General features: G+C 44.3%; 1 protein-coding gene across 1 annotated transcript; it reads left to right on the top strand.

The window, feature by feature from the left end:
• Positions 1–1,282: 1,282 nt before the first annotated feature.
• On the top strand, positions 1,283–26,180 carry MED26 (mediator complex subunit 26). The gene is made up of 3 exons (XM_049807582.1): positions 1,283–1,418; positions 19,948–20,022; positions 21,390–26,180. The coding sequence occupies exons 1-3, from the start codon at positions 1,344–1,346 to the stop codon at positions 23,082–23,084; spliced, it is 1,845 nt and encodes a 614-aa protein (XP_049663539.1). The 5' UTR covers positions 1,283–1,343; the 3' UTR covers positions 23,085–26,180.
• The last annotated feature ends 488 nt before the right edge of the window (positions 26,181–26,668 follow it).

The following is a 26,668-nucleotide window of genomic DNA, read 5'->3' as shown; positions in this document are numbered from 1 at the left end:
ACCTCCAGGTTTCAGTTGTTCACAAGAATAAAAGTTGTCGTTCACCTCCTAAGCAGATGCTTTAAAAATTACCAGTTAATTTGAAGCTGCTCTTAACTGTTTTGGAAAGTTTAAATGCTGGGCCCGTGGCTTACCCAGCATGGTGCAGGATGTCTTTTGCCGTCAGTCAGTGCTTTTTGTGGTATGGCTGCTTTTGTACCAAGTCAGTTTTTGCACTCTGAGCTTCTGGAAACCTGACTTGCTTTTCACTTGTGCTTTCTTCTGAATTGAGGAGACAAGTGAGAAGGTAAACACGTCTGTATAAAGAACTACTTGTTCAGGTTTTGTAAGGTTAACTCTTTTTTTTTTGTAATGGTTGCCTGACCCATTATTTTGAAAATAATGGAAATAAAACGTTCTGCCGCTTGGCAAAAACATTCACTCCTACCACCTTCTTCCAGAACACGCTGGGTGTTTCACGACCGACAGGACCAGGGCCCCTGCCTGCGAGCCTGAAATAAGACACATACCATGGCGTTAGGTCCGCGGTCTCCGAGGGGCGATGCTTTATTTCCCAAATTAATTCACTTCGCCCCTCTCTTCCCCACGAGGCTTCATCCCCCCCCCCAACCCGGCCGGGGGCCGCCTACTCAGCCCGGGCTGCCCTGTAGAAGCACCGCCGCCCGCCTAACACCACCGCCAGCCGTTCTCGGGGCCTCGGCGGGGACGCAGGGCTCGCCCCTCTCCCCTCCGAACCGAGCCCGGGGGCTCCGCTCTCCACCGTCCGCCATCATCCTCCGGCCTCCCCCTTCCCTCCACCCGCGCAGGCGCGCCCCCCCCCCCTTCCTCCTCCCTCCTCCCTCCCTGTTTCCCGCCCACTGCGCAGGCGCACAGCGCCCCCCGCAAAACCCCCACTGCGCAGGCGCCCTCCGTGCCCGCCGGTGCGTGCGGCGGGGCGTCAGGGGCGCGCCGTGCGTTACGGCGTCGGGCGTGTCCCAGGGTGCCCTGCGCGGGGCTGGCTCCTGCCCACAGTTGAGTTTGGCCCCGAGCGGAACAGTCGGGCCCGGGCCCGGTCGCGCCGTCGCGGTTCCCTCTTTTCCCCCCCTTCCCCCTTCCCCTCCCCGCTTCCCCCCGTTCCGACCGCCGCTGCCCGTTACCCTTCCCCTTCCCTCAGCCTTTCCCTCTCCCCCTCCCCCCCCCTTCCCCCCCCCCCCCCCCCCGCCTGGCGGGGAGCGAACATGCGACTCCGGCTCCCCGAGGAGGCCGCCGCCGCCGGCGAGTGAGGAGCCGCCGCCGCCCCGGCCCGGCCTGGCCCCGCCGCCGCCCGCCCGCCCCGGCCGCAGCCGCCCCGCTTCGCCCAGGCAATGACAGCGGCTCCGGCCCCCTCCCCGCAGCAGATCAGGGACCGGCTGCTGCAGGCCATCGACCCGCAGAGCAACGTGAGTACGGCCCGCCGGGCCCCGCGGCTCCCGTGCCGGCAGCGCGGGGAGACGCCGGCCGCGGGCCGTCGCCCCGGCCCCCCCCCCCCCTCCTCCTCCTCCCCCCCCTTCCCAACCCCGACACACACCCGCCCCCCCCCCCCCTCCCGCCCTGCACGCCGTCCGAGGGAACGCCGGGACCGCGCCTCCCACCGGGACGGCGGTTGCGGCCGGGCTCCGGTTCCTCCCCGGGCACCGGAAGCCTCCGCTGCGGGCGGTAGCGGGGAGCTCCCCAGCGCCCTGCCCGGTCGGGGTCCCGCTGCCAGCGGCGCCTCGCCGCCCGCTTACCTCACACACACCACCCCCACCACCACTCGCCCCCGAGCCGGGACCGCGGGGCCGCCCCGGCGCTGGCACCGGAGGCCTCTCCCCCTCCTCCTCGGGGGGGAGGCCGTGTCCGTCCCTCACCCCCCACCCACCCACCCACCCCCGCCGCTTCCCGCCGCCTCACGGCACACACACACACCCCCACACACGGACACGCTCCCCCTCCGGGGCCCGGCCCCGGCGCTGCCCGGCCATGCGGCGTGCGGCCCGGCGGCCTCCCCACGCCAGGCCGCGGCTCGGGTGCGGCCTGCAGGGGGCTCTGGGCCGGGCTCCGTCGCGACCGACCGGCACCTTCCGGGGCGCCCACCTGTTCCTCGGCCCCTACCGCCGCTTCCAGTCGGGGTCGTGGGGTACCCCGGGCTGCGGGGGCGCCGGGAGGGCTTCGACGGTGGCTTCGGGGCTTTGGAGCTGCTTCAGCACCGAGCAGCCTCGGTCTTGGCTGTTATCCTTTCCTGCAGCACGCTAATGAGCTTATCTGCTCCTTCTGGGATGCGGTGTAAGCACAGAAGTCGGCGTATGTTTTACCTGTAAGTGGCCTTCACGTCGAAGTGGCGGTTATCCGAAGTATCGTTCAATCCTTTTAAGGGTTTTTGGGGCACATTAAAGCGGTTCTCCGCTTAGGTGTTGGTTACTGGGAGAGGACCGCAGAGCCTGCGATCTGTCAGATTTTTAAATCTTAGATCAGCAGTCACCACAGCAGGACGCAAAGGTGGGTTTGTCTTGGCCATCTGCAGTTTGTGGGGGCAGCTACGGGTGCGTCAGACTGAACGCACGCACGTGTGTGTTATTCCAGGAGGCTGGGTATGTGAAATGGCATTTTGGTTCTATTAAAGTCATACCTGCTTCTGTCTGAACGAGTGTGTTTTTTTGTAATAGACCTGTATGGAAGTCTTAAAGTAGGTAATGAAGTTGTTGCCCTTTGGAGACGTTCTGGAGTGGCCTGTGTGTGACATGAAAACTGAAGAAAAATCACCCTGACCTTGTAGCTTCTTTAGTAATCCCCCGTGATGTGCGTTTGTCGCGAGCTGCAATGTTACATGTTGGAGTAACAGTAATGGATTATAATGGTAATTGTGGGCTTTTAAATGTCAAAAGTTGTTTGAGTTTGCAGTACTTTAATGTGGATCTTGCTGAAATGTCAGTTAGTACACTTCATGAATTTTGTTTGCTCCAAGTTCTCTTTTTGTGGCTGCAAATCTTTCACTTTGTTAGACCAAGCGTCAACCTAGTAAGACTCTTAACAGATCTATGGTTTCTTTTAACTTCAAAACTGTCAGTACCTAATTCTGGTGTTACTTTCTAGAACGTTGTGGCTGTGTGGAATTAAGCAGCCAGGAAATATATTTTGTGATGGATAAGTTTCCCTTTCTCCATACATTATTGTTACGTTATGCTGTGAACGTGCTTGCAGTTTGGTTGCGATGAGGGGGACCAGAAATAACCAGGCAGCTGTCTGTAGGGGGAAGTTGGAGCATCAGCCAATAGCTCTGCTGAGCTTCCAACAGGTCAGTAGCCCCATAAGCTTAGTAGTAATGTATGTTAAATTATAATTCTACATACTTGATACTTATCCAGGGCAATAATTGGTGGCAGAAAAATCAGCCCATTGTTTAGAAATGCCTGTAGGCAGAGGGCTGTCTTCCATTTTAACCTTTTCTTCGAAGGAGAGCAGAGGTGGTGTAGTTGAGATTCATTGTGCAGGCTTAGATCTCGGACTTTTTTTCTCCAAAGCACATAGAATATGTGGTAAACAGTCAATAAAACTACCTGTCATGCCACTTTCACGAAGAGAAGAAAAACTTAAATTTTGAACGTGCTGAAAAGCAGATTCTGAATTTAATCGCACTTGGGCAGCAGCGTAAAAGTATAAGAAACTGTTCCGACATTTTCCCGCAGGAAGAAGTCACTGCAGCTACAAGCTGTTGCACTTGTGGGTACTCACGGAAAACCCTGGCTACTTTCTTCTGGCTTTTAGAATCTTCTAAAAGAAGTGGTTGCATTCAAACTTACAGTATTCATTCTTGTGATTGACTTCCTTGTTTACCAAGCAAGTCAAGCTTTGAGGCCTGGATTTCATTCAGGCTTTTCAATATAATTGTTGGTGTGTGTATGTGCCTGTTTCTGGAGAGGGGAGAGGGTGAAAACTGTGCTAATATTGTCAAGTGTGCAAAAAAAAGTCCAGTTTTGTGAGGTTGAGGAGGAGGATGTAGTTCTTTATAGCACTTTACTGTGGGACGCTGTAAATTTAAGCTTCAGTGATACGTTCTCCAATACAAGCTGTTTCTCCATTGTGGATATTCATTCCAGTGTAGCTGTAAAGGTCTTTGTGGTATACACCGATTTCGGTTCACTCTGAGGTCCTGCCTCGAATTAAAAAAGAGCGAGAGAGCGAAGTTTCCCTACCTGTATTGAGTTGAACTGGACAAAATAATCTTTTCCCCAGGCTTTCAGAACCTGCTTGCTTTGAGAAACCATCTTCTGTGCCAATTGTTCATCTTTGTTTGGACTGCTGCATAAAGCCGTGCTGACTCAGGAGCAATGTTTTAATTGTACACATGCATTTAGCACTTGAGACCTCTTCTAGTAATTGCTGCGGAATATATTTATAACTTAGTTTCACACACTTAGTTCAGAATTTACAGGGGTAACCTCTATTTCAAAGGAGGCCTATAAGAAATAAGCTATTTTAAAAAAATTACATCATCTTGGAAGCCACCCGGGATGTCTGGTATTATGTCTTCATTTATCCAGCCTTTTCCCCTCGAAAAAACATATGGGCAAACTACTTCTGCTACATGACTTAAGCACTGAGTATCAACATCAATTTCCTTCCAAAGCCTGTGTGTTAGCAAGAACGTACCACGACTCATGTTGGAGGAAAGCATGAGTTTAGTGGTATCACCCACAACGATGGGCAATACGATTTTCTTGCAGGAAAATCCTTTTCCTGGAAGAACCGTGTAGAAACAGGAACTGGAGAAGAGTGTCCGAAACCTTATAGTAGCAGTTGTGTGACGTCTTCTAGGGGAGATATTCCTTGGTTCTGGTAGAAGCAGTGCTTTTCCCTTTGGGCTCAGTGTGGTGAGAAACCACCTCTTTCACCAAGCAGAGCACCTTTGCCTTGTTAAATCGCGCTCTGTACTCTTCAGGGAATTTATTACCTGATGTCAGGAATAATGAGATCTGTTAGTTTTTGCTCTGTGGGAAAGCCTGTCGTTTCCAACTGGCTGTTAGAATTGTGCTTGCAATTAAATGGTTCCTCATCCTGAATATGTAGCAATCTTTTCCTGATTTTAAATATTAGACAATAATTTAATTATTTGCCATTAATACATCTCTGTGATGCAAACCCAGCTTTGGTTTGAGTAAGAACCCATTATTTGCTCACTGTGTGGTTGGAGTTGATTGTAAATCAGGCTGCCATTTGTGCAGTATCTCAGTCGGTCTTGCTGCTCAGACCTTCAGGAGAGGTCCATGATCTGAATTATTAATAATAAATTGGTCCGCCTGTTGTAATATGTTAAGTAGTGCATTGGCCTGGGGTGATCTTCCAGTTAACGCATGAGTTGCATAGTTAAAGATGCTTCCATGGCCGTTTTCTGTATTGATTGCTTTACCAAAGTCCTAGAAACAAAAGCCTCTGTCATCGGTGATAAACACGCCTTCTAGAATTGAGTTTAAAAAGGGGGGGAGAAGGTGCAAGACACTGCTGAAATAATGTAAATGTAGAGAGTAGAGGAAGGCGATGGTTCACTTTGGGAGGGTCTCGGTGATTTCTTTGGATGCAGGGAAGGGTTATGTGTGGGCGAAAGTAGACTAGGCATGGCTTTTGCTTTAGCTTTATCCTTTTCTGTGAGGCCTTAATAAGCTTATCAGTTTTGAGGAAGCTGCAGTGCACAAAGAGGCTGGAACCTGTTGTACCTCTTACCATTTTTGTTTATTTCCTTATTATAGCTTGTCTTGTTTCAAGTATTGCATTTTGCGCATCAAGGCAGCGGATTCAGTGTTTCAGGTGTGTGGTGAAACATGCGGGTGATTGTGGTGTTTCCTAATGGGTAGGGTCTGAAGTATCATTACTGTGTCAATCCTGGGTTCCAGATAAAGATTTGGGCCTGTTGCAGTAAGTCCCTTTGTATTCAGTTTCTTCATAATTCTAAATAACCTTAAATGAGGATGACAGCTTTTTTTGATGCTCTATATTGTAAACAGCTGGATACACTTGAACTCGCCTGTTTGAGGGTGGTGGTACAGTTAGTTTCTTGGCCTTGCTTTGCAGCTTTCCTGTCCATCTCTTTCCAAAACAGCTTTTTTTTTTTGCTTGGTGAAAGTATATTCCAACAGTGTCTGTGATGCTTACATAGGTACTGAGTTTAACTAGACCAAGTTAGTGTTCGTCTGGTTAGTTGCCTGGATGGTCCTGGATAATTTTTTTGGTGGTAATAGGGCTGAGAGGTTTAGGGGGGGTTAAAATCTTTTTACTTGCACAGCACCCCTTTGCAGTAGTGAGACCATTATAAAGTTTGAGGCTGCTAAGACAAAATCTGAGCAAACAAAAGTGGCTGGAAGTTTAGGTTGAGGGGTCAAAGCAAGGGGAATGCCAAATTGCCTTTCTATTGTTAATTCCTTGAAGCTCCACAGGTTGCAGTGATGATGGCAGTAGTCATTTGCTCTTAAGCTGTAATTTGAGTGTTTGTTTCGGCAGCAGTGACAATTTAAATAACACTCACTTCTTAGTCCTGCTACACACACCCATTTTATGTGGGCCGATGCAACTATTTGCAGGATCATATGGTGAACTGAACTGGGGAATTGATCAGGGTTTAAAAAAGGCAAGACAGTATTTTTTTTTCTTTTTCCCCAGGTAGTTTTTGGTGTAGCGGAATTATCTGGTAAAACTTCTGGTGCATCACAAACAGTACTGGCACAGGTGTGGCAGCAGAATTGGGTGTTAAAGTGTTTAGGTCTGGAAGCTTAAAAAATGGAGTGCCGCTTGCTTCCTTATGCTTCCCTGCTGCCTTAGGATGGCTTGGGACCTCCTAGGAAAGAGGTATGTGTTACCTGTAAAAGTTAACCACACCTGTTTGTGCTTTTTAAGGTAAGAGTGGACGCCTTATGGTCAAGTTTCACTTGTAGAGGCTTTATTGTCACTGTCACTTGGGGGGGTTCACAGATGTCTGGAATCATCCCCCATGTTCGTTGTGATGCAGTAATGCAAGGGCTCCGCACGTGTTCCTGGGATAAATGCTGGGAAACTTCTTTATGGATAGCCAGGAGGATGCTCCTGAGTAGTAACTGATGAGTGAGCTTTGCAACTCAAAAGTAAATCACCTCACACTGAAGGTTGTGTGGCTAACGCTCCAAATAACCAAAAATCGAATTGACTTGGCTTAAACTTGCATGCTTACACCAGCTGAAACTGCCAACGGAGCTGCACCTGGTGGGAGAGCTGCTGTAATACCTGTCCACTTCCCACCTCCAGCTGCATGTTCCTGTTACCTCCCTTGTGCTGACCCTGCACTGGGCCAGCTGAGGAACTCACCTGGCCAAGCCCTACCTGAAAGGGGGCTCGTCTGGGGCCTCTTTCCCTGCCCTGGCTCATCCTGGGGTCCGGGAGGTGGTAGTTTTGGCACAAAGCAGTAGCTGGGGGGGGGTGATGTGGGTGATGTGGCGAGGAGAGGTGATGGTGGGGCAGCGGCAGCCCCAGGTGGTACGAGCTCAAGCTGTTGGAGAGCAGCACCCGCCAGCCAGACACCCCTCACTTTGTCGGGTTGTTTCATTAAAGGGGATCAGGCCTTTCAAATCCAAATGATAAGACTTTGCAGCAAGTACCTGTCTGCACACGCTGTAGTGTGGACCCTTGGTGGGGAAATGACCGCTTTGATTGCTCAGAGCCTGGAGGGAGGAAATACTGGGAGGGAAATAACTAATCTAACACATTTTTCTTGGTGTAGCCATGAAGCAGTTTTACTGAATGGAAGAACCAACTTTTTGTAGGTAGAATAAACATCAGGAATAATCTCGTGACAGTCACCATGAACCACAGCACGGAAAAGACGGCTGATGTGCAAGATGCACATCCTTCCAGGAGAGATGTGCTAAACCAAACTTCCCAAACAGCAAAGAACCCAAGGCTGCAGTTTCCCAAGTCGCTGTGACTTGGAGCAGCTGTGTTCCTGCCGCTACTGGTGCACCTAGCACCCTGCGTTAAGCCATTTCTGTGGATGTTGGGGCACAATTAACCCAAGAAAGCAGGGAGCTGAGGCAGCTGAGCACGGGGTCCTGGGAGGGCTGGAGCTGGTGTGGGGTGGGCGTGGGGTGCAGCTGGATCGGCTCCTGCTGCCGAGGCACTGCAGCCTGATGCTGGCATGGGTGGGAGGGAGAATATTTGATGTCAAAAGCACCCAAGCGGAGAGACCCAATCTATGTCAGAAAATATGAAGACCTTCAGCTTAGCCCATGTTTCAGAAGTCTGGACTTAGGATAGAAACTCTAATTTGTCATTTGTTAGGGTTTTGTATAATAAGTTGAGGGTGAGCCCAATTTAGGAGTGCGTAAGGTGTGGGTTGTTGCCTCTCTTTAGGGTTTTTGGTATGGCCATATGACACAACAGTGCTGTCATTCTGGCACCTTTGGCTGCTGATCAAAGTAGTTTCAGAGCAGCTGAAGCTTTTTCTCCCAGTGTGCTGTGAGGGGAGATCCTTTTCCAGTTTCTTCAAGGAGCTGCTGCAGTTGACAAGTAGTTTTCTTTTTTCAGGATGCACAAAAGTTTCAGGATAGGGAAAGAAGGAATTGATTCTGCCTGCTGTGGAAATTTGATGTTAATTAAGAAGCACTTCTTTTAAGGCATACTTACTGCAATATAGTAGATTTGAGTTCAAATTAACGTCAGTATAGTTTTTATAAATGAAGGAAGAAACATGTCTGTTTTGGCTGATAACGCTTTACTGCTATCTCGTCTCACCCATTTTGCACTTGCTGATAACTTCAGATAAACTTTCTTCGGTCTGTATAACATACGGTATGGTGTGGCCCCACTTACGCACTTGGTCTTTAAAGAAATATTTAAGGTAAAAGTAATTACATCACATTCAATTTAATGTAAATGTAGGTTTGTTCAGTATTCTAACAGCTGAATTATTCTTTCTGCAGGTAATTCATGCTTTCAGTGTTTGGAACAATATTTAAGTGCTAGCAAATTGCTTTAATTTGAGGTGCAATCTGCTAAACTTAACAGTGTGTCAGTGTTTTCTGGGGCATGGCTTTCATGGGGCAGCGGTGCATGCTTAAGTGTGACTGTTAATATCAAAGTATAGAATTTCCAGCATGTCCAAACAGTCGGTGGTAGAAATTTCTACTGAGGAATCACTGGAAGTAGAATGTAATTAGTTCCATTTTATTGAACAAAGTGGTTTTCTAACATAGCAGTTGGGGAGGAGAGGAATCCTACGTCCAAGTCGGTCTGTAGTATTCAGCAACATACTCAACTGGGTGTATTTTGAAACTTTGTGCTGTGAAGATGATTGTGCAGAGGTGGAAGTCTTGTCTGAGAGTGACAGCCAGCACTTTTGTGGAGCTGCTTTCTCACATACTGTTTTCATGCAGAATCAGCTTGCAGAACATCATGATTATACTACAGGGCTAAATTGATTTATTTTTTTTAAGGAGTGTAGAACTTCTGAAGGTAGAGGAGCATGTTTTTTTTCCCCAGGGTAGTGATGCACATTCATAACTTGTCTTCAGTGACCAAACTTCCAGCTCATCTACAACCAGCTCTGTGCTTCTGTAACTCGAGCTGTTGCTTAAGCAAGCTCTGAGCTGGCTAGGATGGCCAGTATATAACACTCCTTGTGCTGTGTAAATTAATTGCATGGGAAGGAACGTGTAATTTTTATGTCTGTACATAAGTTATCTTGAAAGTTCCAGAAAAATTTATACCTCGATATTATAGTTTGTCCTTGGAGAAACTACAGTTAATTCTTGAATAGAGTTGAGCATAGTGAGATGGAAGAGAAGGTGAAGTTTCAAATGTATTTGCAAAGGTCGGGTTCCTGCAGCCTGTATACTTACCGTGACAACTCGGTCTCTGTTGTCATGTGTGTAAGAGTTTGTCTATCAAAATATGAGCTATTGGGTTTTGACTTTGTATATTATTTTCTTCACTGGACATTTTAAGACAGGCTGCCAAGGGGCTTAAGCATCACTGGAGCTTTTTTAAGTGGAAATCATGAAGTTTTTTGCTGCTAGTTTAGAAATAACTAGCCCCTGGTTGTAGTTTCCTAAGCGTTCTGTATTTAAATATAAATAAAATGCTGATGGGGTACTGTGTTCTTTTGTCCTGTTACGATCACACTTGGCAATTGGCTCTGGAGCAGAGCTGGTCTTAAAGTAAAGTAGCTCTCCAATTTGTAAGCCCCAGATGAAAGGTGCTGTGCTTACGGTCCTCTGGGGGAAGATTTTTTTCCCAGCCAAAGGTAGAAAACTCATTTTGTTTCCAAGTAGCTGCTAATGATCCTGCCACTGAATGGAATGGTCGAGCATTCCCGACTGATTATCAGGAGGGTCATCTGCTTCCCCCCCCCCCCCCCCCCCCCCCCCCCCGACAGGTTATATTCTCCCGAGGACCTGCACAGTCTTCAGAGAATGGAGGCATTTGGAAATGGTTGACTGGCAGCAGCATTTTATCTAGAATTTGGCGAGCAATAATTCTAGGAGATGGGTAAATTGATTTCAACTTTTTTTTTGCATATCCATAAAACTTCTCTATGGCATGTGCTCATGGAAATTCTGTATTAGTAACTGCTGTTGAAAGGATACAGGGACTTCTCTCCAAACTTGGTATTTAAAACTTTCCCAATTTGTAAGACTCTCTTTCTCAGGTTTTGTGAACAAATATGCCATGCTTAAATTCTCATGAACAGTCATGCAAGCATACTGCACTTCAGTGTGATGAATTAATAAATTCCACAATGCAGTGCATTCAACAGGGTCTTACCTTAGCCTCTTTTATCATTTAAGGAATCAGCTGAGAAGCTTCCCTAGCATTTTGAAAAAAGTTGGTCTGCTGCATTTAGAAATATACCAATAATATGGTGATAGATGTTTCTATTTTTTTAAGAAAAGAGTGAAGAGTCTATATTGTGGTGACATTAGTAGGGCTTTTCTGTATGTTACTTTCAGATATAAACAGCTCCATGATAACAGCTCTGGGTAGATATTCCATGAGATGGGTAACATAATATTTAAGAACTTCAGAAAGCTCTTGACCCTTTGAAGCCATTCTCATCAAGTCCTTAAATGCGTGTTGCATAACTTTAAATCTCCACTAGTTCTCTGGAGTGCATTAAGATTAAGCAGGTGATTGCAGAATGATTCTGTCCAGGCGATGCCTTTAAGGGTCATTCTCATAATCTAGTTCGGTGTCTGACTTTGCTCTTACCGTAATGCAGGTAGATAATAACAGCGAGCTCAGGTGAAGTGGGGAGCTGCTGTGCCGGCAGCGTCCTCGGCTGCGCTGGCACCTGCCTGTTCTGCATTAACTCTCAGCGTTGGCTTTCCACTTCCCCGCGTAACTGCAGTCAAAGTACAGACTTATGGCTGAACGAATGGATCTCTCTTTAACACAGAAAGCAGCAGGATCGTGATAAATCAGAAGGGGTGCGTTTTAAGGCTGAATTTTCTGTATATTCTGTATTATTCTGTCTGAAAAATCAACAAACTCTATATTTCTCTCTTGTTGAAGTAGGACTGGTTGTTCCTGTGACTTTGCACAGCAACCTCATTTTATGGCTCTCTAAATTTTTAAGCAATAGTATTGAACTTCAGTTCATGGCTTATAATAAATAATAACTACCCAGATTCATCTGGTTAGAGTTTCTGCGCAGGTGGAAGAGGAGGAGAAATGGTTACCGTGTATATAATGAAACTGTATCGTGCTTAGATGTCGGTAGGACCAGCGTAGTGATTGGGTTTTTAGGGCTTGTGTGTTAGTGATGTGTTCTATGGGTGTTAGGTATTGTGCTGAAATAATCTGTAGCAACTGCTGCACCGGCCGGGGGGGCAGGGGGCATGTTGCATTTTTTCGTACTCTTTGGTTATGCAGCTCAACACTTGACAAGTCTCCTTCTGCAAGACATGCTTCGTTTTTCCACTAAATGTTAAACATGTTTGTAGCTGGCCATGTGATCAGTAGGATTTATACCAGAAGGCAATGGATGTGTAGGGCTGGGTCAAACCTAATACTTTCCGTGGATATTCTTGTTTCATTATGCTTTGTTTTGGCAGGACCATGCTGTTTTAGAAATGTGCTTGGGTGTGGGGATGTAGAGGGGAAAGCACGAGGTGGTCGAAATGATACGAAGTGACTACAGAGCCTGAGTGGTGCTGAGCCGCCTGCGACGGCTGGGACAGCCTTGGGTGTTTCTTCTGGGGTCACGTTCGCTCCGGGCGCTGCGCTTGGGAGAGTGAGTCTGCCCTCTGTGGTGGGCAGCGAACTGTGAAGTGTCGAATTTTTTCTAAGCCCTTTATAACACAGACTGCTTTGTGTAATTACCTGCATGTATCTCTTTGAGGGGCCAGAATTTAGAATTGCTATTTTGAGTCTAGCTCGGACTAGTTAGAAATGGGTGTTTCAGTGTGTTTCCACTACTTGCTGTTCAGTATCTGTTCCCCAGGTGTGAATCATAGGGGTGCATGGCTGGAAGGGTCTTCATGAAGCTATGTGGTCCATCACCTTCACTGGAGTAGCATCACCTATACAAAGCAACTCCTTCCAGACTTGTCTAATCTGTTCTTAAACCTCTGGAGTGGCTATGGAAACTATTTGGGAGCTTGTCTGAGTGCATCTCTGGTTACTCCTAATATGTAATCGGTATTTGTCTCATTGCAAATTAGGCCAGTGAGCATGAAAACAGTTGATTGCTGTTTTCTTTATTACGACTAATAATGCACAGGAAGGCTTATTTCAAGCTTTAAGTGTCTCCTCCCTATTTATTTCAATACTGTGTGAACTGAGTACTTAAACTTTTTCTTATTCACCATGTTTTCAAAACCTCTTATCACTGCTCTCCTCTGAACTCCTCTTTGTATATGTTCTTGAACTGTGGTGCCTTGAGATGAACATGTAATTCCAGCTGATTTTGATGCCTATACCATTCCTTATCAGTATGGTGTTGAGTGAAAAAACAAGACTAAAATTATCTTGCTTGCAGTATGCCGTGGTAGGTGCCATTGAGGCTGTGTTCTGCCTTGCTGTGACAATGACTGCCTGGCTTTGTGGCAGTCTGCTCCTCTTCTTACTCTGTTCCCTTATCTTGAATTTGTGCCACCCATGTCTGTCCAGTTTAATAGTATTTCATGTAACTAACCTTCACTTCAACTGCTGGGCTTTTCAAATAAATTTGTTCCCCAAAAAGGTTTTGCCCAACTTCATGGTCTGGTGGTCTGGGTTTGGGGTGGTTTGGGGTTTTTTGGGGTTTTTTTTTTGTTGGGGGTGGAAGAAGTAGTGTTGGGGGATCACCCTGCAGTGAGACTTCTGTGTTTCATATACAACTGAGGGGTAGGCACTACAGGTACAACTCTTATGATATTATACAAAATGTTTAGCGAATGTTGAAGTTGACAGACAATTATTATTCTCTGTAGTAACAAGAATGTTTTCCAATTATTGGCTAATAAATATGAATGGAGAAAAGTGTTATACTGTTGACTGTTTTCTATTTGCTTTAAAGATCTCTTCCTGTAGAGCAGGAAGACTTCCCTCAATGTGCCACTGCTGTCCTGTGAATGGTCGTGTTCTGGGTGTGTGTCTTGTCTCCGTAATCTGTATTTTGATACCACTTATACTTACCTTCTAAATGACTCCACCGACAGATACTCTTTCGTTGGGTGGTTTCCCCTACCTTGCCAAAGTGTGGACTGTTTTCCTGCTATGTTGAGGGCCCCTGCCAGGGTTAGATGTCTCCTTTGGAGTGGACCGTGTAGAGAAGAGCTAGAGTGTTGATGGCACTTACCAACTGCTGTGGATCTGTGTCTCGAGGTTGTAACTGCCAGGGCAAACTGCTTTTTCTGCTGGCAAACTCCTCTTGATCTCTTGGCTGTTCTAGTCTCTCTACACCTTACTTATGTGCGTACATACTGCCAAAAGGTAACAGAGGGCTAAACTGTTGTATCACTCAAGTGAAGTATTTCAGGTCTGCTGATTTCTTCGCAATGCGGTATTTTGTTGGAATCTGACCTTACTCTTGTTTGATGATCCTGGCTTTGTAAAGTGTATATGGGAAGGTGTCTGGATGATGTTACTTTACCATTAAATAAAGCCTAAGTACAAATAAAATATATGCAGATTGTTTTGACTCTTTAAATTAGACCTGGAAACTTTAAATCCAGAGGTAAGGATAACTGCTTGCTGTGCCTAGCCACTTTTTTGACTGTTCTTGGTAGTCAAGGAGCATTTCTTCTACCTGTTGTTTTGCAGCACAAATTTCTGATCAGTTTTCAAAGCGTGGACTCCAAATGAATTTCTCTGTCGTAGAAGATGCTCTCAGTGGATGACTTTGAACCTAAATCATTGATTCCTTCATGTTTAAAGATCTGCTTTACTGAATACTATTAGAAAACTCGCCTCCACCTTTAAGAATATCTTTTGTGTACTGGTGAATATTTGAACTCTGCTTAGCAAACTGACTTTCAAACATTTTCAAAAATTATGAACAAAGTAGTGCATGGTCATCTTTTTGGTATGTCATTTCTGTGAATAGTATCTCGTGTACCCTATCTTTAGACAACATCATGTCACATTGAGGGTAGGGGAAACTGTTAATAGATCAGTTGCAAGGGAACTGAACTACATACCAGCAGGTTGTAACCTGAATTCTAACTTTGTGTGTTTGGTCTGTATCATTGAAAAAATGACATTATAGTTTATTGTTCATGATATGTATTGTTAGTGTCTGGTATCTAATGCATCCTATATGAAGTGCTAAATAAACACTATACTACTGTATTTCCAATGCCACATTTAAATAAAGCCTACTATGAATAGCAACTTCTCTCTTCTTACTTCTTATTCCATGTTTCAGATTATTATGCAATGAAGTAGCTTTTATACAAATGCAGTGCTGGGGGCAAGATCTGATACTGCTCAGAGACCCCAGGCTGGGGTAGGAATTGGTGCTTAGATGCAGGTAATCAGTACACTGCTTTGGAGAAAATAAATGCGAGCGGATGACCTTGCTCGTGGTGCTGTTTCCGTACCTGCCTTCTGAATCAGTTCTGCCTTCTTGGCCATTTCAGCAATATCGACCTTGAACCTGGGATTTTCTTGAACGTTATCCTGTGCTACTTAAGATATGTGTGGCCCATAGATACATGACAGTTTTTATAACTACCCAATAAAATGCTGCTGTCCCTAGGAGCAGAGGGAAGGCAATAAAAAATTGTACAAATGCTCCTGTGAACTTCTGTATAGACCATACTGCACTTCTTATATTAATTTCCAACAGAAAACACCCACTTGGCAATGGAGATCTGGATTTGTATCTGTAGGAAAGGTAGACAGATCTGTTTAGTCTTCCACAGGGGGTCCGCTTCTCTGCTTGCTTTTGTGAAATTACTTTGATACTACAGGTGGGAAAGTGTTACAAAAGTACTTTCTTTGAAACTAGCAAAATACTGAGTATTTATAGCATATTCTGAGGAAGTAAGTTGAAGTATGATGACAAACACGTTCTCTCAAAGCCAGTGTCTTCTGATACAGCTGTATAGTCTGTTTCAAAATGCCTGCAATGGAGTCAAGATTATTGATTATTATAACCTGTGATTTCAGGAGGATAATAGCTTTGTCTTTAGAAAAGTTTCAGTGACTAGGGATTCTAGACATACTAGGCCAAGTTTAAGTACCCTTTAGAAACTTTTAAAGGTACTAATGTGACCCATATGGATGATGATACTGTGTCAAAAGATGCCTTTTAGTGCTGTTTTGTGAACTTTGTACAAGTGGTTAAAAAGAGCCTTTCTAGCCAGAATCCAGTCGGATAGGAATCTGTATTAGCAGTTTCACTGCAATTTTTTTTGTATTTGTGCACCTAGCGCTCAGGTTTTCATGTTACAAGGAAATACCTACTCCTTCTACTTGAGGCCTGTATAACTAAGTGTCTCAGCAACATCAGCCTTGCTAACTCAGTTCTGGTTTGTCATCTATCGTGGTCTAGTCATGCATGCAAAGATTTTTAGAAAAACCTCTATGAAACATTAAAAAAACCCAAACAAACCCAAAATTGCTTTATTCAAATGACTGCAATTGAATGTTTCTGTAACGTTTGTTTCTTAGGCAGCAGTGGAGTGAGATGGAGGTTGTCCTGTGTGTCAAGGCAGTCCTGAGGAAGAAAGAAAAGTGTTACATCGGTGCTCATTTTGTGTTTTATATCTGGACTGGTCTGTAGACGAAGGAAGAGAATCAAAGCATAACATCTGAGTGTGCTAGTCCAACATAAAACGCGTCCCAGCACGTGGAAACAGTGATACTGGCTGACGTGCGGATGCCGAGTTTGCTGCTATTTTCAAATCTACCAGGGAAGGAGGCAGTAGAATTGGAGGTGGCAGGGAACAGCTGTACATTAAACTTCCCAAACCCTAACACACTTTTTATCCTTTTAAACTGCTGTATAACACTTACCCTGAAGTTAGTTACTGAATTGTTCTTAATCTTATTTTAGTTTTTATAAATCAAGATGGCAGTTAAAGAAAGGAAATTAGGCTGCTTGATCTTTTCCAGAGAGTTCAGAAACCCATGCTTTTGTCTGAAGCTGTAGTAAAAACATTTAGTGCTTACTTGGAAAAGATCTCAGATACCAGTAGTAAGCTCCAGAGTATAGCTGAATGACTTAAGAAGACTTGCGTGGAATAAATAAGATTTGTTTTCTGTGACTGTCATTAGGGTTGGCTGGAAAGGATTATCGTAGATAACTCAAAGCAGATGTTCTCCAGTAAACTTTCGAGTGAATTGGTCTGTGTGCCAGTCAATCTTCACAACATGGGAATAGCATGAGATAATTTGAAATGCCATATGAATTATTTTTAGCTGATTTCTGCAAGCTCCTAAAATGTGAGGTCCTGGGGTTGCTTCATGAAAGTTCTTGTTTTGGGAGGGTAGTAATGGGTTGCACCGTAAGTAGACAAAGGCAAATAGAAGCTAAAATGATGTGCAAGTTCCTGAGATGCCATTTTACGCAATTGTACTCTTAACTATCGTCTGAAGAGAGCAAGGTTGCCAAACTCCCTTTTCCCACTCTGCTTTATGTTACTTTGGCTATCTGCTGTGTAGCCAGTAAGTATTTTTAATAGCAGCTTGCATTAATAAATTATAATTTCTGGTGCTGTTCAAAGTAGGATGATGTCCTGGTAGGTTTTGTAACTTCAGTCTCATGTCAGTAGTGTGACAATATGTTAATTTTATTAAGGCAGTAACAGGTGGTTTAAGGTAAAGGTACTGATGTGCAATACTGATGTGCTGCTGGTACCAAAATAGATGTCTTCACATTGAATAGATGATACTTGAGGCATTTTGGGGAAGTCATCTTGTTTTCATCATAATGTTTAACTATACCACAAGAAATTTCATAGTCTGCATTATTTTAAAATAGGTGAATATGACTTTTATTATAAGCTTCTCTTTGTGGCAGTTTGGGTGAAGCATTCCAAGAAAACTACACAAAACTACTGGGGAAGGGTGGAGAAGTTGTTGAACCTGCCTGAACGTTTTATTATTTTTAAGAACCATGCTTCCCTGCAGGTCAAAAAGAAGGAAAAAAAAAAAAAAAAAAAAACGAGAGGAGCTTCCTGCAGTTGATCTCGAGTGTGAGCCTTCGTGCTCCTTGCAGCGATTGCTTCAGTGCGACAGCATGTTTTCAATTGGTTACAAATGTGTGAAGAATCTGAAATGGGTGTTCTGTGTTTTACCAGAAGTTGAGTGATCAGCACAGACTCAGTGGTGTAAGGCTGCTTTCACTGTCTTAATTGGCACCATGTGTCCCTCAAAGGAGGGAATGAAGTAAGAGTCTATCAGTCTTGATGTAGACCTGGTCTCTGGTAGGTGATTTAGCATTCAGGGGTATCCCTGTATGTGTATTTGGATATATTGAACAAAGGCAAAGCTGTTACTGGAAATTCCCTGACCAATTTCATCTTTCTGTAGGTGTGTATATACGTGAGTGTATCACTTTCCCCATCTTGACCTTTTGATAGACTAATGATCCTTTTGCCATCAGTTTGTCATTTAGATAATGAATATTTGGGGATTACCAGTAACTGCAAAAATAATTGTACCAATTATTGGTGTGTGCAATACACAGAGCCTTTTTGCACCCTGGTAATTCATAGTCTAAAATATGTGTTGGGAAGGAGAGTATCATGTTTTGCAAGTCTAAAAATGTTTGTCTGGAAACTCCCAGAATTGAGCATTAGCTATTCTAAGTACTCTGGTTCTAGAAACTGAAAAAAAACCCTGGCGTTATGTATAACTTAAATTGTGGTGCTAAATCAGCCTTTGTAGGCACTGAGGGCAGTGCAAGGATCAAAACGTGGAAGAAAGTCAGTGCATTGAAGTGAAATAGTAAGAACTAGAATATGTCAAAATACATGCTATTGCTGCTTTAAAGCTTAAGCAGAGTTTTAGCAGACCTGACTGGATGGTAGGGCTTTTAAATATCTGCAGAGGCATTGTTGTTCAGTGAAGAAAAGACCATGACAAATTAACTCATCTTTAGTTTACTTTAGTAACTCATCTTTAGTCTGAATTTAGTTTTGCAGCCTGTAACAGTTAGAATCATTCAAAGCCTATATAGACTTTAAACAAGTTAGATAAAAGTAAATCTAAAAATCAGGTAAAGTGTTTAATTGCCGACAGCTTTATCCAAGTATCTCCTACATTAAACAATCCTGCTGTGATGGAAAAAACATTGTCTATGCACAAGACTTTCTGAAAGGAAGAGCCTTGAGCTCCTGATTCTCTTGTTGTATCTTAATAGAAGGGTAGAATTGACTTGAAAAAAGCTAATTCTTCCGAACTTGCAATCTTTTCAAAATGAAGAATCTTGCAGTGGAGTGTGTGACTGGGAGGGTAGAGCGACCTGATTATGCTCCTGATAAGACTTCAGGATAATGTGGGATCTCTGCAGAGGTCCTTGCTGAGAGATTTCTCTCACATGCAGTTCATGTCCAGTTGAGTCACAAATGCAATTAAGCAATAAATGAGACTGTGATTCAAGTTTTCCTTTGCTTATCTTTAAAATCTATCTACAAAGGTGAATTAGAAATTCCACTTTTTGGTGCTCTTAACATCAGGTAATGGAAATATGGATCTCTGTGTAGTCTGGGGTTTCTCACAGAAATTACTAAAATCACGCCTGTGCTTAACATCTACAGATTGTGGCAATTGCTTTTGTGTGAGCTTACTCATGCCTACAGAAATGTTGCAGTGAAACCCATCAGAAAAGGGTGCAGGCTTTGTTAATGTAACGTGAATATCTGCAGTTACTCTTTACATATGAGGAAATAAGAGTGGGAGAATGATTGTGGAATTTTTAGGGTGGCTCTATCCCATGCCTGGTGCTGGGCGATGGGCTGAGGACACCTACTGGGCACAGCCTTTGCTTCTCTGCACTTCAACTTGGAGGAGTTTGTGCCTGGGATTTTAGACTCTTGGTGCATAGCTACAGGAAACATGGATATTTTGAACAAAATCATAGAACGGTGACTTGCGTAAATCTAAAGCAGTGCCTAAAGGGATAAATGCAAGAGTTCTGATTTGACTCATTGCTCTTCTTGGCCCACTTGGCACTTAATGTTTCCAGTTAGGCTGTAGGACAATTAACTAACACCTTGGCTAGGAGTCTCAGAACTTTGCTAGTAAGTCACACTGGTTTTATTGCTAATGTTTCCTTTAGTTTTACATAAGAGTGTGTTTGTTACAGCTCCTGCAGTTTCCAACTAGGTCAGTAAAGTGTCCTTGTCCCTATTCTTTGAACAGTCAGCTCCCTAAAGCCAGACAGTGTGATAGCAATTTTGTGATTAATGCTTCCAGCAATTATAAAGTGGAAGGTCTTAAATTACATTTGATAACTAAGACCTGTACATGAAACATGAAGTGACTTTGTCTTCCTTGTTGCAGATCCATAACATGGTGGCAGTGCTGGAAGTGATCTCCAGCCTGGAGAAATATCCCATTACCAAAGAGGCACTTGAGGTATGTCACCCTCTAAACATTACTTGATTTTTGTGTGTATAAAAGGACTTTCTCTGCTGATCTAATTTCCATAAGAGCTTTTCTTGAAACAATAGAATGATTGCAAAGGATTCACAATTAAGATATTATTTTGTCCCTCGTGCTGCTTCTGACATCTCAATGCATACACAGTGATTCTTTCTGGATTCAGATCAGTATTCTGTGCAGCGCAGTTCCTGTTTGTGTAGGGCACTAAATTAATCATTACTTGCTACTGATTAATTCTGTTGCATTCAGCAACATAACTGCTTGCTGAAGTACTGGTCACCTTTTTAGATGTTTGGTGACCAAGCACCAAAGAATCTGAAATAGGAATATAGTTACTCTGTGTCGACAAAATTAATCTTAAATTCAGCTAAGCAGGTTTCAGTGCCTGATCTAGTTGGTGAGATTAGTTGTATTAAAAGTTGAAGTATCAGATGGGATAGTTGCAGTCTCACTGGCCACTGTTAGAAACAGAGCCTAAAGAAGTTTTTATGGCTAAATTATAAAATTGTTTTATATCTTTATATTGAAATTATTGGTGTTACTTGCTTTTAGCTGTTGCTTAATTGTAACTCCAGCTGTATTTCAACGTATGTATCGCAACGTGTTGCATATTTCTCTCACAGACTGGTCTATGTTTTCCTTTGAAGTGCTTTTCTTAAGTAATCTGACTTATGGAACAATTCTTTGTTTTCAAATGTGCTTTGGGAACAATCAAACACTTCACTTCCTTCCGCTTATGAAACCACTTTGGGACACCCTAGGAATGCTTGTTTAAATCGGTCTTTCATACCCTTTCAAGATACTGGGGAGTGAAGGGAGAGGAGAGATGGAGGAAGAAGGTAGGACATAAGTCGCACCCTGGCTAGTCAGGTTTGTGAAATGGAGATTTTTATTGTCAACATATTACTGTAACAGGCGAAGATTCTGGAATTTTCTTCTCTTGCCTCTTTCTGCAGATCTTATAATTTCATTGTGATAAACATGCACCTTTACTGCCTTGGGTGCTGCACTTCCCCTCGAATCCGAGCTTGCACCTTTTATTTTCAAGATTCTTGCTGATTAAAGAATTCCTTCCTGATGTTTTTCACAGCTAATGGCTCTGGTGCTTTAGCCGGGGAATAAAGACAGGGCGACTGGAAGCCTACAGTAGGTTTCATGTTGCGTGGCAGAGCGCTGAACCGGCTGGGCTAATCCTTTCCAAAAAGATTAATTCAACATTTAAACCTTTAGTGGATTTTAACTAGGTATTTCTTAGGGTAAGCATTACAAAGCAGAAATGTACCTTAAGAATTCTGTTTAGAATTATACCTGTTTGTAAAACAACTTTTCTTTCCTTATAGGAAACGAGACTTGGGAGGCTTATCAATGAGGTGAGGAAGAAGACATCCAATGAGGAACTTGCCAAACGTGCCAAGAAATTGTTGCGGAATTGGCAAAAGTTGATAGAACCTGTAACCCAGAATGAACCAGTGCCAAGAGGGTTGCCGAATCCACCTGGATCAGCAAATGGTGGTGCTCACAACTGCAAACCTGAAGCGCAACTTCCTGCTGTGGCTGGATCAAAGCCCATCAGCGAATTGAAAAGCAGGAATGATATACAGAAACTAAATTCTCCAAAACCAGAGAAATTGGGAAATCGGAAAAGGAAAGGTGAACACAGGGATGGGCATCAGGGCCCTCCTCCCCCCAAAGTCTCCAAAGCTAGTCATGAAGTATTACAAAACTCTTCACCCCCTCCCACAAATGGAATTGGAGGTAGTCCTGAAAATTTCCCTAGTCCTGTAGACATAAATCTACATGCAGGGCCCGAAAGCAGCAGGACAGAACTCAGTGAAAATGATAAACACAATAAGATCCCAGTCAATGCTGTAAAACCTCACACCAGTTCTCCAGGACTTGTAAAACCTTCAAGCACTTCCTCGTTATTAAAGACTGCAGTGCTTCAGCAGCATGATAAATCGGAAGAAACCACAGGACCGCACCAACCCAAGAGTCCTCGCTGTTCCTCGTTTAGCCCCAGAAATGTTCGGCATGATACTTTTGCTCGGCAGCATACTACGTACTCACCAAAGGATTCAATGCCTAGTCCATCTCAAAGGTCTCAGTTCTTAGATACTGCACAGGTGCCATCACCGCCACCATCCCTGATGCAACCGTCGACACCTCCAATGCCAGCAAAAAGACTGGAGTTCTCTCAGCAATCGGTAACTGAGGTATCTCAGCACTGGCAGGAGCAGCAGGTACCTTCTGAAAGCCAGCACAGGCATACAGCAGGGACACTTCAACAGCACACATCTTCCAGCTGCAAAACCAGCTCCCACCCTGGGGAATCTCTCACGCCACACATGGGCTTTTCACAGGACGCTTCAAAAATGGACAGTGATGATGCTGCTTCAGGTTCCGATAGTAAAAAGAAGAAAAGGTACCGACCCAGAGACTATACAGTCAACTTGGATGGGCACGTGACAGAAGGGGGTGTGAAACCTGTGAGATTAAAAGAGAGAAAACTCACTTTTGATCCCATGACAGGACAGATAAAACCTTTAACACAGAAAGATCCTTTGCAGGTAGAAATCCCTGCACTTACTGAACAGCACAGGACAGAAACGGAAAAGCAGGAGCAAAAACCCAACCTGCAAAGCCCCTTTGAACAAACGAACTGGAAAGAATTATCCAGAAACGAAATCATTCAGTCATATTTAAACAGACAGAGTAGCTTGCTGTCTTCATCAGGAGTACAGACTCCAGGAGCTCACTACTTCATGTCTGAATATTTAAAGCAGGAGGAAAGCACTAGAAAAGAGGCTAGAAAGACTCATGTTCTAGCTCCTAACAGCAAACCTACAGACTTGCCTGGGGTCACAAGAGAGGTCACGAGTGATGACCTCAACAGAATACGTGAACATAACTGGCCAGGCGTGAACGGTTGTTATGACACACAGGGTAACTGGTATGATTGGACACAGTGCATATCTTTAGATCCACATGGGGATGATGGTAGATTGAACATCCTGCCTTACGTCTGCCTAGACTGAGTACAGTTTTGCTAAAAATGCTTTTACATCTGCAGTTAGCAAAAATGGCAGACACTATGCCACTTAAAGATGGAGAAAGCCTCCTGTCCTGGACAAACAGGCCCAACGAGCAGAGGGTGTGAGGGAGCTGGTTCTTTACAGCTCTTCCCTTTAAATTCTCCTTTTGTGAAATGCTGCTACCAGTTTACTAACAATTGCAAAGGAAGGCATACGAAGGTTGATAAATTGAGTTCAAAACTCTTATAGCGAGCCAGCTATAAAAAAGTGTTAGTCCCCAAGAAGTGAAGAGGATTTCCAGCACTTTCTGAATGCCGGAATCTTATTACAGGCAGGTACAGAGAAAATTGTGGAAGTTACCTTAACAAAATATGCATCTATTTATTTGACTTGATTTGGGTTTTTATTTGGCAGTGAGATATTCAAGAGACAATGTGCAAAAACTGTAGTTTTATTTGTATCACATCTCTGAACATGATTGCGTTTTTTTTTTTAAAGTCATGTGGTACGGAGATTGGGTTTTAAACAGCAGGTGTTGCACTGCAGGCTGGGAGACCAGCTTCAGCTCAACATTCCATAGGCATCCACATATTTTAGTCTGGTTTCAGTTTAAATCCAGTCTCTGAGAAATGCTGCAAAAACTAGATGTTTAATGATATTTTTGATCCCACCACCACCAGCCAAATATTTTTCCTCCTTTTCCCTTCCTGCAAACTTCTAGGAAAAAAAAAAAAAAAAGAAAAATCACCTTTTCTAGAATCTAAATGTAATGAGGGTGCTACAAGTTTGTAACTGTACTGTGAGAGGGAAAAAGGAAGCCTGTTTGTATGCTGGAAATATACTTGTTACCATTCCTTTAGATATTGTTTGCCTTATGGATATCCATCATAAACGCAATTTGCAAAAACAAAGAGCCTTAGTGAATGTACAGTACCTAGACTTCTGTGTTCTTGGGATGCAGAAGGGAGCAACTTTGCTATTTGGTCCTTTAAGTGGACACATTGTGATATAAATGTGGAAATAAAAAAAATTTGCACAAAACAGTTTGTGAATTATTTATACTTAACTCATTTTTTTTAAAGTTTGCTCAATTCAGACCAGCTAAGTGATCATCAACACTGAGAATCCGTCGGAGCAGTGTGGTGAAGCCGAATCCCATCCGACACTGTCGAAAGCAGCTGGCTGTTAGGGATATACAAGATGTCTTCCAAGTACGTTGGTGGTATTCAGTCGCACAGGTTGGATTTTTTTTTTTTTAAACTCTGGTTGCATCCAGGGTCTGGAGACTGATAACCCAATTGCTGTTAATGTACCTCAAAGTCTAAAAAGATCATAGTTCCATCTTTTTTCTCAGTAAATTTTGTAATATATTATTCCTAATTGTTAAAATGCTTTCTGAAGCAGCCTGGTTCGGTATAGAAGGCTAAGAATTTCTATTAACTGTAATTGCTTTAACATTCGGGACTAGTTGTTTTCTGCAGTCCCCGGTGCTGGGCTTCTGTCCAGGGGAAAAGGGGAGGGGACACTATACCAAAAATATTTCTAGGCTTAGTGATGTTAACTCTGTTAACCCGTTTGTGCTGGATCTTGCTTCTATGGAGAAGAGCCTTGGCAAGAGTTCTCCTGCCTTGAGAGGAGAGTCAAGCTCTTATGTGATTTTAAAAGGGTGTTCCTCACCAGGTATACATTACGTTGGTTCATTCCCTGGAATACAACCGATAAGGTTTGGTTTATTTTTAAGTCATTCTTGTTCAAACCTACCGCTTTTGTGATCTGACTGGTATTGAAATGTGTGGGTGTCTCAGAAATCTGAACTGATGTCTGTGCTTCCATTTCTGAAACCTGGGGTCTGAGTGTGAAACCAGAAAAAGTGGTTACCAAAAAAATGCTTCCAAGTATATTTTCAGTTTACTTCCATTTTGTCCTTCTGCAGTTGATGAGGTCAAGCAGTGTGTTTTAAAGTTGGGGAAAGCTACTGTCCTGCAGTTCAGAAAGGTAGATTTGATGGTAGAGGGCTGAAAAGCTGGTCACTTTGGAAAATGCTTGGGTTTTGTTTATGTAAAAAATACTGTGCATCTTATCTCCCCCTGCCCCTTGTCCCTTTTTCCCTGAATGGTTGCATTTAGGAACAGGGTCCATGCTCTTCTGAGGCCTTTGAATATAGGGCAAATTTCAGGAAATGACAGAAGTATTACATTAACACTTTATAAAACCCATCTTTTTCTCCACCGCTTATGTTTCTGATGCAATCAATGGCCCTTGTGGACCACACTCGGTGAGGTGATGCCCTAAGGTCATCACTGCTTTCAAATTGCATCCAGCTCTGGGTAGCAAAGTGACCGTGCTGATGCTCTCTTTGCTTGAGGGAGCGTCAGGTATTAGAGCCAGCCCGTTCCCTAGCGGTACTAAATCGTTAGAGAAATTCACTCACAATGCAAGCTTTAAATCTTGTTCCATACCGAGTTTGTTTCTGCTGTAAGGGTCAGCTCACTGGGATGTCATCCAGGGTGAGACGAGGCTTGACAATCTTTATTTCAGCATGCTAGTATAACCAGTTCTGTGAGCTCCAACAAATGTGAATAAGTTTACAAGGTGATATTTTTTTTGTCAATTTTGTAAACAAGTTCAAATGAAGTTTACCGTGTGCGTATCTGCTGTGTACTCTCATTTTTGCATGAACTCACGTTTCTCTGCTACTGGTTTCCTCCTGCCTTACAAAATTTATTCTTCTAATCCTAAAAATCTTAAATTAATACACTGCCACCTCTTTCTTGTCACTGGATGACCTGAAATGGCTCATCTGCAAATCTTTTGGGGATCGCCGTTACCTAAAGTGCATGTTCTTATGGGTAGATTAATGCTGTAGGAATGTCTTTTGACGGAGTGCGTGGATGGAGTAGGCTCTAGTAGAACCCCCTCCTGCTTGACCGGTACTCGCCCATCTTTTACTACAGCCGGCATTACGTATTCCTTGAGCTAGTTTTAAAGGTCAGAACAATTGTCTCGCTACCTTCCAGTACGTGACCTTTGCTCGGTCGCTGCACCGACTGCCCTTTCGGTTTCCTGCGGCAGTCTTCGGGGCTTGGGGCCTGCCTTCCCCTCGGGAACGCTCCCGATGCTGTAAAACCAGACCAGAAAAAAGAGATTTTTTTTAAAAAAAATTTTTTTTTTTTTTTTGGTGTGTTTCTTATACACCGCGCTCCCTCCTGCGTTGTTTTAACCCGGGGCTAAAGCACCCCGGGTGCTGTGACCGGGGGGGGGGCGGGCTCCTGCCTAACGAAGGAACGGGCTTGAACGGAGGGGGGAAAACCGGGCTCCGGCCCGCTCGAATGCGGCCCCGGCTGCCGCTCCTGCCGCCGGAGGGGCTCGGGGTGGGGGCGGAGGGGGGGTGTACCCGGAGGAACGGTGAGTGCGGGGCGGGCGGGCGGCGGCCCCTCAGCGGCGGCTTCCCGCCAGAGGAGAGGGGGAACGGCGGCGGAAGTGACGCGCGGGAGCGGCGCGGCGGGCCCTCCCGGCACCCGTAGCCGCTGAGGCGGTGGCGGCCGGCCGGCCCCGCCTCAGGAAGCGACGCGTTGGCGGCGGTGACG

The sequence above is a fragment of the Accipiter gentilis genome, chromosome 8 (assembly GCF_929443795.1).
Source record: "Accipiter gentilis chromosome 8, bAccGen1.1, whole genome shotgun sequence".
In the NCBI taxonomy this organism is placed as follows: domain Eukaryota; kingdom Metazoa; phylum Chordata; class Aves; order Accipitriformes; family Accipitridae; genus Astur; species Astur gentilis.
This window is presented reverse-complemented; position numbering and strand designations above follow the sequence as displayed.